The sequence below is a fragment of the Diceros bicornis genome, chromosome 3 (assembly GCF_020826845.1).
Source record: "Diceros bicornis minor isolate mBicDic1 chromosome 3, mDicBic1.mat.cur, whole genome shotgun sequence".
NCBI classification, from domain to species: domain Eukaryota; kingdom Metazoa; phylum Chordata; class Mammalia; order Perissodactyla; family Rhinocerotidae; genus Diceros; species Diceros bicornis.
The window spans coordinates 12,441,314-12,458,670 of record NC_080742.1 but is presented as its reverse complement, the minus strand read 5'-3'; the positions used below and the strand labels follow the sequence as shown (position 1 = coordinate 12,458,670).

General features: G+C 46.4%; 1 protein-coding gene and 1 long non-coding RNA gene across 13 annotated transcripts in view; one reads left to right on the top strand and one right to left on the bottom strand.

Moving 5' to 3' along the window:
* Positions 1-16,252, bottom strand: part of ATXN7L1 (ataxin 7 like 1) — a 223,984-nt gene extending 207,732 nt beyond the window's left edge. For all 5 annotated transcript variants that reach the window (XM_058523516.1, XM_058523548.1, XM_058523557.1 and 2 more), the window contains exons 1-2: positions 16,068-16,252; positions 15,486-15,554 (exon numbers count right to left, since the gene is read on the bottom strand). In XM_058523516.1, coding sequence (XP_058379499.1) covers positions 15,486-15,554; positions 16,068-16,248 — 250 coding nt within the window. In that variant the 5' untranslated portion in view covers positions 16,249-16,252. The remainder of the gene's footprint in view (positions 1-15,485; positions 15,555-16,067) is intronic.
* A 326-nt stretch (positions 16,253-16,578) lies between these two features.
* Positions 16,579-17,357, top strand: part of LOC131393078 (uncharacterized) — a 38,108-nt gene continuing 37,329 nt past the window's right edge. For all 8 annotated transcript variants that reach the window (XR_009215855.1, XR_009215854.1, XR_009215850.1 and 5 more), the window contains exons 1-2: positions 16,579-16,767; positions 16,884-16,946. This is a non-coding gene — a long non-coding RNA (uncharacterized LOC131393078). The remainder of the gene's footprint in view (positions 16,768-16,883; positions 16,947-17,357) is intronic.

Sequence of the window (17,357 nt, the reverse complement as noted above, 5' to 3'; positions counted from 1 at the left end):
TAGCCATCTGTGTTGGACCATTCATTCATTCATTCATTCTTCAACCATTAACTTGGCTCCTATTACACATCCTTTCCTGCGCTCCTGATAGAACCACAAACCAAATAGCCCCTGCCCTCAGATCAAAGGTCACACAGACAGCAGACTGAAATCTCTTCCTTCCCTGAGCCCCAGGGCATTCAAGCCACAGTTCACTCTTCAGCTGGCAACAGCGTTTCCAGCCTGCTGCCTGGGGAGCTCCTGAGTTCCTGGAAGGCAGGGGCCAGGGCTATTCCACCTCTACAACCTGCACAGAGCCCAACCCAGTGCCTGGGCATTTGGTCACTTTCTAATGAATCAGTGATACAGGAAGTACTGCTCTAGCTTCATAATCTGCAGAGCATCACCCATCCTGGTTGGCAGTTTAACTTCAACAGTTCATGCGACCCAGACTAAATGCTGGGCTCCAGCTGGAAGGTGGGAGAAAACTATTACAAGTGTAATTATCTGCTTCCTTCCTCAAATTAAAGGAGATGGTCACTTGAGTGTAGGGGATAATGTTTCTCAATGTTTTTAAACTCATGCTCTACCAACCAAGATGTGGGTACACTTTACTTCTGAGGTTTGCACTACAGAGCTTACTCTCTCTATCTAGAATTTCCCATTGATTATGGGTTTTCACAGTGCACATGCATCTTATTGAAATGCCACCGTGCCCAGTCCTTGCCCTTGCTGCTCCTTAGCTTAAATCACGGGTGTTCAACTACTTACTCTGAAAATTGGTAATTAGAGGGAAAAACTTTACTTTGCCTTTTTAGGAGGAATTTAATAGTTCATCCTCTGTTGATGAGGAAAAAGGTCTTCTTTATAGAAAAACGTCAGCCAATAAACGTAGATCAGAATGACAGAATTTGAAAATGACCATTCTACAACCCCCAAAGAAATAGCTAATCCAGGCAAGGAACATCAATGGATGCCAAGACGATTCCATGAAATTTCTTGTTGGGGAACAGGGTATTCATTTAGTGCCAAAGCATCACTCCCAGAATGACATGCTAGCTGCAGAAGGAAGACAAATCTTTGCAATGGAGAGAGGTGGTCACCACCTTACCAAGTGATCAGTACCTAATAATGGGGCACCTTGACATCATGTACCCCTGATGAGGTGCTCACTGAAGTGCTCAGAATCATCCGGGATATATCTTGCCAAAATGTTGAGCCCGAATCTGAGACTTGAGTCTAACTTCCAGTATGGGGGAAAAACAGGGCACAGAACAAGGAGGTAAATGACACCATAAGGAAGTGATCAGACAGATCAGAATGTGAAGCATTTTAAATGGCAATGTTTTATATACGTATATACAGAAATGTACACATATTCATATATATGTATACATATAGACACACATACGGGGGGGGGGGCCTGTTCTAAAGAGACAAAAGAACCAGATGTAATGCAGGAACCTTGACAGGATCCTGGTTACATATATATATATATATAAAAGCAGCTATGAAAGGAGCAACTATAAACTTTTTTGGGGAGACAATAGGAGAAATTTGAGTATGAACTGGATATTAGATGCTACTAGGAGATTACCATTAGTTTTCTACGTGTGGTACTGGTATTATGACTATGTAGGAGAATGCCTTTATTTTTAGGAGGGCATGCTGAAGCATTTAGGGGTGAAGTGTTGTGCTGTCTGCGACTTACTTCCAAATGGTTCAGCAAAAACACACACACATTTATATAAGATGAGACTCTGAGAACTTAAGTGAGTGGTTCGTTACACAATCACGATGTGTCAAAATGATAACTATTTAGAGGTGAAGAGTCATGATGTCAACAACTTATTTTCACATGGTATCAAAATACATATCTTTACAAGAAAGCAAACAAGATAAAATGTGAACTAATTTTCAACTCTAAGTGGTGCACATATGAATGACCATGTTACTATTATTTCAACTGTTTGCTATGTGTGAAAAATTTTAATATTAACATTAAGATGGAGGGGCAAAAAAGAAACAAGGGTACAGGGTGGGGGTTACTACAAAATCTGAACTGAGAAACTAGGTGGCTCAAAGGTGCCTGTGACTCTGGGCCCAAACAGTAGCACTTTTCACTGAATTTTCACTGCTGCCGGAGGACCCTTGGAGGATCCTGGGCCTGCAACCCCCATAGCTGAGCCGGGCCTTTCTGCACTGTGGCTCCACACATCCACCGCCACAGAAGCTTCAGAGGTCCTGCCAGTTCTCAGAATCTCAAAGACTTTAAAATATCAGGTGATAAATCAAAGAAACCCACAGGTCATCTCTAGACTGCTTTTGAAAATAAAAATATAAATGTAGCGTTGTTTAAAGGATATACAGTTTCAGTTTTATAAGATGAAAAGAGTTCTGGGGATTGGTTGCACAACAATGTGAATGTACTTACCACTGAACTGTACCGTTAAAAATGGTTAAGATGGTAAATTTTATGTTATTTGTATTTTACCACAATTAAAAAAAAAAAAGAAATGAAAATACAGGTATAACAAGACATGTACCTGAAAAACAAACTGGATGCCTAGCCAAAACGTAACACTCTATTGGTTGAAAAATAACTCAGGAAAAAAAAGGGAAGATATGGTCCCTCCTCCCTCACCTCCACCTCCAGAAGATTATAATGCAGCTGTGCAAATAAGACATCAGGTAAACAATGGAATGGTCTGGTAGACAATGGAATAGCCATGCAGTGTAAGATTTAGGGGCCAAAGTGCATGGTGGGTACAGCCAGCATTACAGGGTCCAGAGGAGGTCCAGGCTGTGGAGTCTGAAGAAGGCTTCCTCAGAGAGAGAATGTGGCCTGGGCCCTGCAGAGTGAGGAGCATTCACAAGAGGGGAAGGTACTAGAAGCAGAGGACCCCACTGAGGCAAAGACCGGGACAGGGAAGGAACGTGGCTTGTCCAAAGGGCTGTGAGGGGCAAACCACCTGTTAGGATCTGAAGGGACAGACGCATAGAAGACCTGGAATACTGCATTCACTGTCGTCTACGGGGAGGTGATGAAAGGTTTTCACTGGGGGAATACCTGAGAAAATGTGACTTTTTGGGAGATTAATTTTCAAGTGGTATGCAGGGAAGATGGAGACAGGGAGGACAATTAAGCAGCTATTATAAAAATCTAGGTAGGCTATGAGGCAGGCTAGACTGGGGTGGGGGCTGAGGGAGTGGAAAGAAATGGAGAGGTGCAGAGAACTGCTCTTAAGATGAGAGGGAGGGAAGGGGGAAGGGAGGGAGGGCCTTTCTAAAGATAACAGATAAGGGAAGATACACAGAGGGCTCTGTGCTCACACTGGCTCTGCAGGTGTCTGTGGGTGCAGTACGGACACCCATGAGGGGCTGTCTGACACGGCACACCAGAGGGGTGAGCTGAGCTCTCCGTGGCGAAGAGGTCAGGCCTGGAGGCAGATGTACCAGAATCAACACAGAGGGAATGTCTGAGGTGTGAGCAAGGGGCACGGGTAGGCTGACACAGAGCAAACTCTGGAGGGAGGAGCTGGGAGGAGCAGACAGGACATGAAGAGCTGGCAGGAAAGATGTAAAAGTGGGTGTCATCAAAACTTTGGTAAAGAAAATACGGTTTTCAAAAAGCTCTAGGGCAGTCTACTCTTTAATGAAATCCCCAGTAATTCCACTTGGAAAGCAAATAGCCCCCCAATCTGTCTAAGGCTGGATTATTATATATTGGGTTTGCGTAAAACAAGGCAGATCTCTATTTTCAACTGTCTTCTGTCATTAAGTGTTTGGTTTGAACCTCTGAAAGCTCCAGGACTCATTTGAGTTCCACATTCTCTGTGAATCTTGCCCTGCTTCTGCACAAGATGGTCAAGGGCGTAGCTGAAGGGAACAGAAGGCCAGAGCATGGAGACGCGGCTGACAAGGCTGTCATCGCTGGGTAGGCCAGATGGAGCCAACCTCGCCCGCACGTGCCCAGTTTCACTTCCCGATGTTTCCCTTTCTTCCTGAAAGTCTGGGGCAGATTCTTTCATGTGTGAAAGGTGCTCCAGCCCACAAGCTCTTGGCCTTTACCAGAAAGATCACAACACTGGCCAGCAGACCAAGGGGTCCAGGGCTCATCAAAGGCCACCCGAAACCCCACACTGAGGAGGCAACTAAGTAGGCAACGGGACAGTGCTGAAGAGGAAACACATGTCGAGGGCTCCCCTGGTCTCTGCAACTGCTGAGAGAGAGAGAGAGACAGAGAGAGACAGACAGAGAGAGAGAGAGAATACCAGCTCCTCAGGACCAGCCAGATTATCACATATAAAATGCTAAGTGCCCTGAGCAGGGGAAACCCAAAGGAAGTGAACATTCCCACGTCACCCTGTCCTCAGGTGGGAGATGCATGCTGTGTCTTTCTCAGCCGCTCCCGTCAAAGAATCTTCTTTGTCTCACTGCCCCTCAGAGCCAGCAACAACTAGGGCACGTGCGGCCAAGGCAGGCGAAGGTCTTGCACACACACTCAGCAGGCGCCTTGCCCATCACAAGGACACCTCTAACGTGGTGCTTATTGAAAAGCCATCTCCAGTCCCTCATCCAAAGAGTGCACCCTCCATGAAAACACTAACCATCTTAACACCAAGAGGAAACGGAAAAGCGGCCTAGAAGATGTTCAAAAGGGGAAAAAAAAAGAGAGAAATCATTGCTGCAGATAGATGCCCCTGGAGTTGCTTGGCAACCATCGTTGCTAACACCTTCTCCCAAAAAGGAACAGTTCGAGTCAGCTCCTGAGATTTCCCTGAGGCCAAGACTCTGACCACAGAGGCCCCAAAGCTGGGGCCTTGGGATGAGAAGGATTTCACTGAGGGGGAGACCTGGGGCCCTATCAGCAGGCCACTGGCTTACACATGAGGGGGTGGAGAACTAGCCATTCTGCTTCAAGAACATACTCTCCTAGGCAGAGTTAGTACTAGGGCAAGTGAGGCGCCCAGGGGGCAATGCTTCAGGAGGCCCTCACTCTGCACTTGAGGAGTCTGCATGTGGGCCTCCTTAACTGTGTGCCCGGGTGCCCCACCTGCTCACCTTCGTCCTAGCCCTGCTTCTAGGGCAACATTATGACACAGCGATTAAGAGCATAGCCTTTGGATGCAGCCTGCCTCTGGGTTCCAGCTGCAGCTCTGCTACTTCCCAGCTGTTTCACCTTGGGTAAATCACTTAACCTCTCTGAGCCTCAGTTTTCTAATCCCTAAAATGAGGTTGAAAATAAGAATTGCCTCATAGGGTGGTCATGACGATTAAACGAGAAAATGCACATTTAGCTCTGTGCCTGGGACCTAGTCAATGCCCAGTAAATAGCAGCTAGGATTGGTATTTTTAGAAATACACAAGCAGCTCCCCAGAACCCCTTAAATGAGACCTACGGAATCCATATCTCTGGGAGTGGTCCTGGTGTCTCTGCTTTTAAAGAGCTTCACAAAGGATTCTCAAGGCGGGCAGCACTGAGAGCCACTTCTCGTAACCAATGAACAGTGGTTCTCAAAGTTCAGTAAACACCAGAGCTGCCTGAGGAGCCTGTGTAAAATGCATGTTCCTGTGCTCCACTCCTGGTCCTCCTGGTTCAGTATGACTGTAGCCTGGGATGCTAAGTGCCTGGGCAATTTCAACGCAGGATCCCCAAAATGACCACACTTTGGAAACTGAAACTGATTTACTCTTGGAAACTAGTAGCACAGGGACATCCGTCCAACTCCTTTTGTTTTTCTTCCTGCATCCTTAAAGAACCAGGGACAAAATGTTGATCAAAGATGCCCAGTGAGCCCACGGATACTCCTGGAGCAGGAAGGACGCCATCCATCCCCCAGAAGTGGCAGCTCTGCCAAGGCAAGGAAGAGGACCCAAGTGCCTGGGAAAAGTAACAATCATCATGACAAAAGCTTACATTATTGAGTACCTACTGTATGCCAGATAGTATCTCATTTATTTTCACAACCCTGAGAGCTACCATCATTCCTATTCTGAAACTGAGGCTCAGAAAAGTTACTTTACTACACAGCTAGTAAGTGGCTGAGTCAAGATTAAAATAATGCTCCATGAAACTTCCAAGTCTGCAATGCCAATGAACTTCTGTGGGAAAATATACGTTAACATAGAATTTACCATTTTAATCTTTTTTTTTTTTTGTGAGGCAGATTCACCCTGAGCTAACATTTGTGCCAATCTTCCTCTATTTTTTATGCGGGTGGTCACCACAACATGGCTGCTGATGAGAGGTGTAGGTTGCGCCTGAAACGGAACCTGGGCCGCTGAGGTGAAGCATGCTGAACTTAACCACTAGGCCATGGGGCTGGCCCCCCATTTTAACCATTTTTAAGTGTACAATTCACTCTCCCCACCATCCACCTCCAGAACTTTTTCACCTTTCCCAGCTGGAACTCTGTACCCATTAAACACTAATTCTCCACTTCCCCCTCTCCCCAGCCCCTGGCAACCAGCATTCTACTCTCTGTCTCTATGACTGCACTCTAGGAACTTCATATAAATGTACTCATACTCCCTTTTGTGGCCAATATACTCTTAAAAAGAGCCAGACACCACCTTGGTCTGAGAGGACCAAACTAGGAATGTCTCAACTGTCTTCTATACCCTGGTTCGTGTCATCAGTTCCGGTCTCCTGTGTTCCCACTCTCACCCCAGGACTCTGTGACCTATTGGGATATTGAGGTAGGATCATGCAGCCCCCCACACCCACCCCCAGCCAAAGGTGTCTTTGCACCGTTAGTGTTCAGAGAACCACAATTGGCTTCACAGAGCAGGCACACTGGTAACTGCTTCTATGTTCAAAGACCCCATCACTGAATCACCTTCATCTTCCCCACTATGGTGATCTGGTGTGACTTTGTCCCTAGAGAGCATTTATTTGGTTTCGTTTTTTCCTTTAAGCACCTGATCCCTAAAACTGGCAAGCGGAATTGTGTTATGAAACCACAGTACAAGGATAAAGCATCTACCTAGAAACAAAAGCTTTCCCCACAGTGGAATTCCAGCTTTATTTAGGGGCGACAGGGTGAGCCACGTCTGGCCCTGAATGTCAAGGATCCCCAGCCTCAGCCCACTCGCAAGAAGGGATTTCCCGGGCTCTCATCATTAGTTCAAGGGCCCCAGGGTCCAAATTCAGGACCATTTGACTGAAGTGGCCAATCTAAGCTCTGCCACAGGGGAGAGTAAGAGAGAGCCAGCCAAACAGCACTAGCTGGGAGCCCATCATTGGCAGAACATGGCACCAAGAGTTTTGGGAGAGAGAGATACGGAAGTCAGTCCTTGACATTCAGTTTCTACAATTTAGATAAAGGCCAACTCACTGGCCAACCCTCTCCCTCTCCATCATGGCTACGTTTGTTGCAGTCACAATCAGACTCCCACGGTTCTTGTGAGGCGAGACTGGAGTGGGAACTCCCAGGAAGTGCCCCACAGTGTGGGGGAGCTAGATGTCCTCCCTGGGCTCTCTTTTCCCTCTGGAGGCTCAGTGAGACCTCTCCATGTGGTGCTGCACTGGCCACAGGGAGGGGCAGTGTGGTCATCGGGTAGCGGCTTCTCTTCCCCTTCTACCGTGGTCTGTCTTGGTTTCTGTGGTGCAGAGGGTTACTTCAGCCTCACTCTCGTGTTCTAGGATTCTCTTGGTGGTGTCTTGTCCATGAGTAGTTGCTAGTTATTCTTGTGAGGGGGAGCAAAGTCTGGAATGACCTATGTTGCCATCTTGGTGACGTCACTCCTATGGCAGTCACTAAATGATCACAGTTTCCAATTGTGAACACTTCACCACCTTGGAATATGGGGGCCTTGGATAAAAGGGATTTGACTAGGACGGGGTCTCACTATGTCTGCTACTATCATTTTATGTCTACGTCCCAACGAGGTCATGAGTGAAACAAAGTGTCATGAAGAAAAGGCTGGCCCAAAGGATATAAACATGACATATACAGAAAACTCTGCAGAAACGGAATCCGCCTAACCTTTCTACATCAATTCTGAAGCAGAGACAGCAGGCCCCTGTGAATCACTGGTTAGAGTGAAGATGGCCCTACAGTCCTAAATAAGGCTGTAGACCACTTGGCACACGGGTCAGAAGCCCTCAGAATCTGATCCTCCTCTGCCTCTCCTATTTTCCAATCCTTAACACGGATATCCTGAAATCAGCCGCTTTGCTCTCCATCGTGTGCATCCCCATTCCAGACAAATCCCATGGGTAATCAAACTGCACAGAACGCCAGTTGTGCTTCCAGCCTGACTTTAAATATAAACTAAAATCCTTAATGCTTCACTGTGGTGCTTTTGACATCAGGGGCCACTGTATAAATGATAATAAATGCTGTCATTATCAGAATCAGCGTTTTGGGGTCTCCTCTAGCCACAGTGAGGGTGGGGTGGGCCGGCCACCCAGAGTTAGAACCTGAATTGGTGATGACTGTCACCAATTACTACAGAATGGAACTGAAGAATTGGAGGAGTCATCTTGGAACCCTTTGGAGGAGAGCTCCTTGAGGAATGGAGTCTTCTCACTCTTTAGATCCTCCCAATATAGTCCAGTGCCAGGGCATAGTCACAGCTCCACATATGTCTGCTCAGTACTTAATAAGGCCAACTCATCTGGAATGTAGGCATAAGACATGGACAGATAGTAGCAGAATACTTCTGTGAATACTTTAGTCTATTTTGTGTTTTTACCTTTCCAGCTTCACTTTACACCAGTGATTGTCTACAAGAGTGATTTTGCCCCCAGGGGACCTGTGGCAATGTCTGCAGACATTTTTGGTTGTTTCAACTTCAGGGAGGGGGAGATAGAGGCCAGGGATGCTGCTAAAACATCCTACAATGCACAGGACACTTCCCCACCACAAGGAAGTATCTGTCTCAAAATGCCATCAGTGCCACTGCTAAGAAACTTTATACTACTCTCTACTTTGCTATCTTCACTCTAGTGACAGACTTTTTAGTTTCTAGAACATTCTATATTCTCTCACACTTTGGGCCCTCATACATGTTGTTTCCTCTAACTGCACTCCACCCAGCCCTACACATGGATAACTTCCACCCATCCTCCAGGTTTTAGCTCAAATAAAACTTCCTCAGGGAGGCCTTCACCGAGCCCCTAACCTAAATTAGGTCCCCCTGCCATGCCCTCCAACCGCACCTCAATTTTCTTTCAGAGCACTCACTACAGTCGCCGTGACGTTTTTATGTCTGCCTTTGCTCTTAGGATGGAAGCGCCTTGAGGCAGAGGCTGTGCTTTTTCACTGCGGTATCCCCAGCCTAGCCCAGTGTTGGCACACTGTGAGAGCTCACAGTCTCAAATGCATGACGGAGGCCAAGAAAGCAGGGGGGGTATTAAAAACCATGTGAGACACCCAGAGGCTTAAATTATCATCCTACTATGCAGGCACCAAAAAGAGAAGGTGGCAGCAACTTATGAATTGATATGGAGCACTCTCTAAGAGAAATGGAAACGGCAAGATACTAGGCCACACTTATAGTATACTATCATCCATGTGGGGAAAGCAAGAAGAAAAAACTATATATGGATCTACTTGAATGCATATAGAGTATCTTTGGAAGAATACACAAGTAACTGGGGACAGAAGTAGGAGGGAGACTTCCTTTTCATTGCATACTCTTCTGAATTTCGTAACATGTGAACATTATTTGAAAAAACAAGAAACATTTAAATGAGAGTGTGTGTGATAGTCCATGTTTTCTAGAGATAAAAAAACTATTCTTGGGCCAGTGTGGTGTCATAGTGGTTAAGTTCGCACGCTCTGCTTCAGCAGTCCAGGGTTTGCGGGTTCAGATCCCGGGCGTGGACCTACGTACTGCTCATCAAGCCATGGTGTGGCGGTGCCCCACATACAAAATAGAGGAAGATTGGCACAGATGTTAGCTCAGGGACAATCTTCCTCAAGCAAAAAGACAAAGGTTGGCAACAGATGTTAGCTCAGGGACAATCTTCCTTACTAAAAAAACAAAAAAAAAAATCCCAAAAAAACCCCTATTCTTGTAGAATGAAATATGATGAGAACCCAGCACAGTGTAACGGTGCTTAGAAGGCAGTACCACATACAGTGTATTGGAGTGTGCCCACCCTGCCCAACTTCCTGTCTTGGAAGGAGCCAGAGCCATATTTTCTCCACATGAGAAGCCGGGCACATGGAAACACTGTACGTATAAAGAGAGACTCATTGCAGAAGCTTTATATTTTCAAAGCTAGATGGTTTTGAAAATGCCCTCTCTCAGCTTTGCTGTCTTGGCTCCGGCACGCCCTCTCCTCCATCGCTTGGATGCAACTGTCAAGCTTACTCATTCTCCAGGCCCTTCTCCTTTTCATCTCTCCTCCCTACCACCTTGAGGCCACACGTCTCTGCTGTCCTTTTATCCCAAACGCCGCGCAAGAGAAGAGAGACGGTAATGCAATGCTAAAGTGAGCAAATGGTGCTGCTGGTTAGCAAGAGGGAAGGAAGTTAGGCTTCATGGAGAAAGAAGTTGAAATTAATGGCAAAAACGAGGTTTATCTGTGTAATCTGTGGACGTGGTGTTTTCCCATCTCCTATTAGCATAGATAATGGAGTTGTCTGTGAAATGATAAAGGGAAGCAGCCATCGGCAGCTTCCCATAAATCTCCACCACTTGTCGCTGGCTTCCCTGGCTTGGATTCTAAGAACACTTCATTCTTCCCAGGTCAGCTGCCATCTTTTCCTCCATCTGCTCCCCTCCAGATACCTGCAAGACTTCTACACCTGAGCCCAACCTGTTCCCACATTCCCTGCGTCCCTCTGTGTTCCAGCCTCACGCTACCAGCATCTCAAGAGAAGAGCAAACTCTTATAGTCACAGCAAGATCTTACTGGCCCCAGAATAGTTTTCGAATTGGGAGCATTTCACAAGTTTACCTACATCAAATCAAAACACCTGGGAACATGAAAACACAGACAAATGCCCAAAGTAATTCACGTAGGCTTCCAAAAGACCCAAATAAGGATCTATTGAGGGCTGTCTTTTCTCAGTGATCAGATAAAACAACTTATTGATCATTTTAAAAATTATTTTTTAGACCTCCCAGTCCCCAGAAAGAACGATGGGAACGCTTCCTAGCCACAGGCCTGAAACTGCCTAAGTATTTTTCTCTAGCACTTGATAAAACTTATCAATGACTACACAGTAACTGCACTCCATTAAAAACATGGATAACATGGAAATTGGTTTTTAAAAAGTCATTAGCTTTATAAAATTATGATGACATAGTTTACTCCAAAAATGAAATTTCTGATACAATATATCTTTTCAGTTCATCACTCATTAGTTAAGAATCCTAGTTAATTATAATAATAAAGTTTTCTAGAACTAGCTTCATTAATAAATGATGATGATAATCATAATAACGTTAAAAAAAAGAATAAAGTCAAACATCTGTTAAGGGCTAGCTATGTGCTAAGCCCTTTTGTATTATCTCAGTTAATCCTTAGAACAGCCCTGTTATTATCTCCATTTTATATAGTTCAGCACACCTATGAGCCATACAAACTCTGCTCCTTATTTATGAATTGACATTCTCAAAAAAAAAAAAAGTTGAGGTGAGGCAATTAGAAAAGGGGAACATCTTTCTAAATCACAGAGCTTTTTCCCAATTAGCTGGAAAAAAGTCTTCAGATAAATCTATGAAGCTAGAGAAAATTATTTTAAAAGGTTAGCTAGATGAATGGCCTTCCTTGGAATTTTCTATCATAAATGCATTTCCCATCTTAGATTAGGCTAATAAGGTTTGTGGGACCCCTCCTCTTAAGAAATCTCAGGTCTGATTGACCCCACTGACTGAGGTCAACTCGGTCTCCACCGTGGGGAACACATCACCCTGGGTTTTGGACTCAGACCTTCAGTTTTCTCAGAGTCCTATAGGCCACACACCATTCACAAATGATGTGCAGCAGAATATGTGTGTGTATGAGATGCAGTGATTTCTGCCACCAAGAAGTTATAAATTGAGAAAATAAACCCAATATGTAATAGTTTAAGATATTTTTAACGTGAAGCCTTGATTTTTTTTTAAGTATCTTTAAAAACTGCCTGTCAGGTATGACAACGTCCCAAATGTAGGTACATTCAATAGAAAAACTTAGGTTCAGAGGTCAAAGGGATCTTAAAGGACTTTTAATCCCACTCCCTTACTTTAGAAGTGAAAGAATAGGCTCAGGAGAGGGAAATGACATTCCCAAGGTCATATGTGAGAATTTAGGAAGTTGACCCAGAGTGCTCTCTCCCCCTCCTTCCACCACGCCAGGCTGCCCTGGATATAACCCCATATGACCATATCCAAGCATGAAATTTGCAAAACCTTCTGAACTCAGCTGATGATTTGGCAAAATTCAAAAGTATTTGCCCAATTCCTCCAGACTGTAATTTTAGCTAACTTTGGATGAAATAATAACGTTGATATGAAGACTTCATTTCAGAGATTTCAAAGCATTTAGTTAACATTTCATACTGAAATGGGCGGAGAATTGAAGCAGAAAAGACTGAGGAATGGAGAGGGAACTATATTACAATAATCAGATTATTCAACAAGTCTGCAAGTCCTTCCTGCGTCTTCTGAAGCTGTGGCCAGATAGAGGCAGAAGGTAAAATGATTCTTTTTTTCCCATTTTCAGCCTAACTTCCATCCCTGAGCTTAGTCTATAAAAAATATCACATCACAACAATGTTCACAGCAACATTATCCATTATAGCCAAAAGGTGGAAACAGGCCAAATGTCCAACAACAGATGGATAAACAAAATATGGTATATACATACAATGGAATATTATTCAGCCATAAAAAGGAATGAAATTCTGATACATGCTACAACATGGATGAACCATGAAAATATTATGCTAAGTGAAATAGGCCAGACAAAAAGGAACAAATATTGCATGGTGTATGTATATAGTATCTAGAAAAGGCAACTTCATAGAGCCAGAAAATAGAATAGACTCACCAGGCCTGAGGAGAGGGGGGAATGGGGAGTTTTTGTATAATAGGCACAGGGTTCCTAGTTGGGATGATGAAAAAGTTCGGGAAATGGTTAGTGATGATGGTTGTATAACGTTGTGAATGTACTTAGTACCACTGAATTGTACACTTTAAAATGGTTAAAATGGTAAATTTTATGTTATGTTTATTTTACCACAATAAAAAAAATCACATCAAAATCTTGATCATATCCCTTCATTTCTCAATTGGAATTCCTAAACTCTATTTTCGTCATTCACTGCTATCAAAGCTCAAATTTCTCCTCCAGACCTGCCTACCACCAACAGCATCAAGGCCAATGTATGTATGTTCACACACATGGATGAACACAATCACACCCAGGCCAATTTGTGACCTGCAGAGACCCATCCACAAACACGTCTCCATCTCGAGACCTCCCACATGATGGCTGCAACAAGAAGGCCTGTGGCGAGACTAACACAACCAGTGCTTCTGGAGGTCCAGCAATGAAACACCCTGACACGGAGTCCCAGCTCAACCCTTAAATTCCTCACCATGGGGGAGATATATATTTAGTATATGTATACCCTCTCTAAAAAGAAAACTGCGTGCACATAAAAGGAAGACCTTCAGGAATTGCTAACCCAAGTCTGCTCCACCAGGCCCATGAACAAGAAATTTCAGTCCATACATGGCTATGGTGTGAACTCAGCAATTGCATGTTACACTGAACAGTGGGTGTCCTTAATACAAATGCATATAATTAGGAGCTAAATCTTTGTACCTTTACAGGACAAAGGATATAATAAGCAGGATGTACAACTGTGACTTCTGAGGAAAGGAGAGCTTTTCATTTTTCCTTAAAAGAATCTGTTTTTCAGGAGGCAAAGAGAATCTGAGAACAAGAGTCTTTTGAAATGGAAGCAGGGAGGAGGGCGCAGAATATGATTTTGTGTGTTATAGTCATAATCTATCACCCAGGCCTGAGAGGCATCAATTCTGCGCCATACCATGACCTTTAGTCAACTTTAATTTAAAGGTTTTCACAATCTCATTTTCTTTCGTGGAAACGTTTTCACTGCCAGTGGTCTGATAACTGAGTTCCTTAAGTCTCAAGAGTTTGTCTGTGAAGAGAAACAGTCTCTAGTGGTACTTTCCATTGCCAACACATGGACATTTAGCACAAATAAGCTGCCACTTGTGAGAAGTCCACTTCACATCATTCCCTCGTGCATCCTAAAGACACATGTCAAGACCACACTAAGATATTTAGAGGCAAACATCTTTAGAATAAAGTTTCATTCCCAACGTGCTTAATTAGCAGAAACACTATGCTAGAGAGCTGTCCTTGAATATGCATGCATTTTAACCTCCATGTTATTTTTTCTGAAGCACAAATTTTCCTCTCACTGGATGGTCAGGAAGTGATTAGGCACAGAAAACCAACTGTCTTAAGTGTCGATCCACAAAATGAGTTCCATCTTTCCAAGCAGGTTTCAGCTGTCTTACAGGGGGACATTCTAGTTTATGAGGGAGACCATGTGTAATGGCCTTTTCTCCATTCATTTTGGAGGAGCAATGCTCCTATGGCCTAGTTATAGCTGAACTCTTTCAACGCTTCCCACCAACCTCTTCTGCATCCCTTGCGCCTTCTTCCCATCCCCAGTTTCAGCCAACTATGTTTACAAGACATAGTAAATCACAATTCAGATGAAGCCATCCAATTGTTCAGCAGAAAGTGGCCTCTGGCGTTGCTCCATGTGAAGCCCACAGGCCAGAGTTACATATGCCAGGCTTGCAAATGCGAACAGGATATGATTTATTTACGACGACCATGTGTGTTTGATGCCCAGTTCCAGCAGGCTGTGGCTTCACTCGCCTGCCTCAGTCTGGGATGACCTATCTACTCGCTGTGTCCCATTTCAGGTACTGTATGTCCACGCTGGGGAAACAGAGGTGGGCGACCGGCTGGGGGGCTGCACACACAGATGCCCCTAACCCTGCTCACACATAACAACCTGTCACCCAACACAAAGTGGGCCAAATGTAACTTGCTGCAGAGGCTTGCCATGTACAATGGTTTTCAGCAGAGAGTGGAGAAGTAGCTGCTTGAATGACTGCCCATGTGGGGGTCATTAAACTGCTGTGTATTCACCCACAAGGAAGGCTGGGATGCTTGTGAAGGGAGCCCCCATCCTCCCTTCAGAGATTTTGACCCCCCACCATTTGGCAATGATGCTCCAAAGGCGAACGGCAGATATGCATCAGAAGGTCCAAACGTGGACTCCAGTGGAAGTGCAGTAAACTTCTGCCTTCAACAGTCTTCCCCCTTACCCCCCAGTTGTATTTATACTTTGAGAGAAGTTAACATGAAGCAGTAGTCACCTGGGCGTGCTCAATTTTTGACAAGCCTTAGTCACTCTGTACCCAGCAGAACAATTCACGTTATCGTCGAAATCCTGTGAAGATTCTGCCACACATGCTAACACTAAAATGCCAGTAGCTTCACTTACCTTCTTTATTAAGCCTCATAACCTCCCTGCTTTTTCCACCCTCTTTTCCAGCCTCTTCTAAATCTACATCTGCAGATGAAAAAGAAAAGGAAAAAAGAAAATAAGGAAAAAAAGAGAGAAAAAGGGGGAAAAAAGCCAAAGTCAAGGGGGGGAGGGAGAGTGTTTATTTGCAAACAGATCGATATAAATACTGTATATGAAAATCTTTCAATAATTGACAATGCAACGTTTTCTCCCAAGTCCGGATTTCCATCTACCTGGCCCAGATAGGTACCAAAAAAACTATGCGAGCAGCAACAGAGTAGCCTTTTAAACAGATACACCGTGGGGCTGTGAAAGCCCACCCCGCGGGCTGCCACGGGGAGCCGGGCACAGCCAGCCAGCCGGCCAGCCCTGGCAGCAGGGCCTCTCTCTGTGCACTGACGGTCTGTCTCCGTGTGTATTTATTTCGAGAGAGAGGGAGAAGCATGGAGGACGCCGGGGGCCACTCTCTCTCTCACACACACACTTTTTCCCAGTGGCTCTAGGTGAATGGAAAGGTTACAGGATAATAAAAGGAGGAGGAGGCGGTGGGGTTCTTACTGTCGGAGCAGTGTAATTTGGCGGCGTCGATCCAGGAGGACCAGGGTTTGCCCAGAAACGCCTCCGGACTGGGCACTTTGCGATCCAGTGTCGCCATTGCTCTTCCTTCTTGTTGCTTTTTCCCTGTTCCTTCGGCAGCAGCAGCCGAGAGACACGGGATTCGAGAACGCTCCGACGTCATCTTCGGAACGTTCCGACATTGAGTGTTCTGAACCGGGAGGGCGGGAGGAGGAGGGAGGAGGGAGGCGGAGGAGGGGCGGAGAGAGGGGAGGAGGAGGAGCCGGCGCTCGGGCGCCGGGCCCGCTCTGCTCGGCTGGCGGCGGCCGCGGCCGCCAGAGGCAGCAGAGAGGCGGCCCCGCCCGCCGGGGGAGGGGCCCGCGGCGCGGCCGGCGCGCGTGCCGGGCACCCGAGGCTGCAGCCGCCCGGGCGCGGCGATGCTGCGGCGCCGCCGCCACCTGCATCCGGCGGCCCGAGCCCGGGTCGGAGGGGCCGGGCGTGCGGGGGAGGGGAGGGGGGTGATCGGGAAGAGGCGCGACCTGGGGCCCTAGGAAGGGTGGTCTTTCCCGCAGAGTTGCCGCTAGAGGACGGAAAGTTTGCACATGCAGCCCTCTCACCGTGTCCTTCCCTCGCCGGTCCCTGTCGCCCGCGGTGAGGCGCCCCCGGGGGGATCCCCGCGACTTAGAGGGGAGGAGCCGAGCAGGTTTGCGCCCCAGCCCCACGACCACCCCAAGCCAAGGAAGGGACCCTGGTGACCTCTCCTCCCAGCCACCACTCTCTTCACCCTTTCTCTTTCACGGTGGACCTTGGACTGTGGAGGATTCTGCAGATGCCTTTGGGAGCTGAGACCAACGAGTAGAGGGAAGTGGTGCTAAAAAGCAGGTGAGTTCGGGGCGAGAGGAAGTGCCTTCCCGTCTCAGGCTGCGGGACGGGCAAAGCTCAAAACTCAGCGCCCGGCGCCCGCGGATTCTCCGCGCGATGCGTGCCCCCGGCTCTCAGAAAACCGCTGCGTAGACTTGGCTCCAGGATCACGACAGCGGGAGAGCGAATTCACCGGCTCTCAGAAGACGATGCTTCGAGGGCCAATCCCCTGGAGCAGTTTCCAGCGCTCCCTACGGTGGGACGGGGGTGGCCCGGATTAGCGCGTGCAACCTACCGTCGGGAATCAGATTCCTGGGAGAAGTCACTTCAGGCTTAACTGCTCTAGGCAGTTAGGAAGGAAGCGTTAGATTTCCTCTGGATTTTGGACGTTTGATTCTCTAATTGAGATTCCCCTTCCCGGGGTAGGCAACG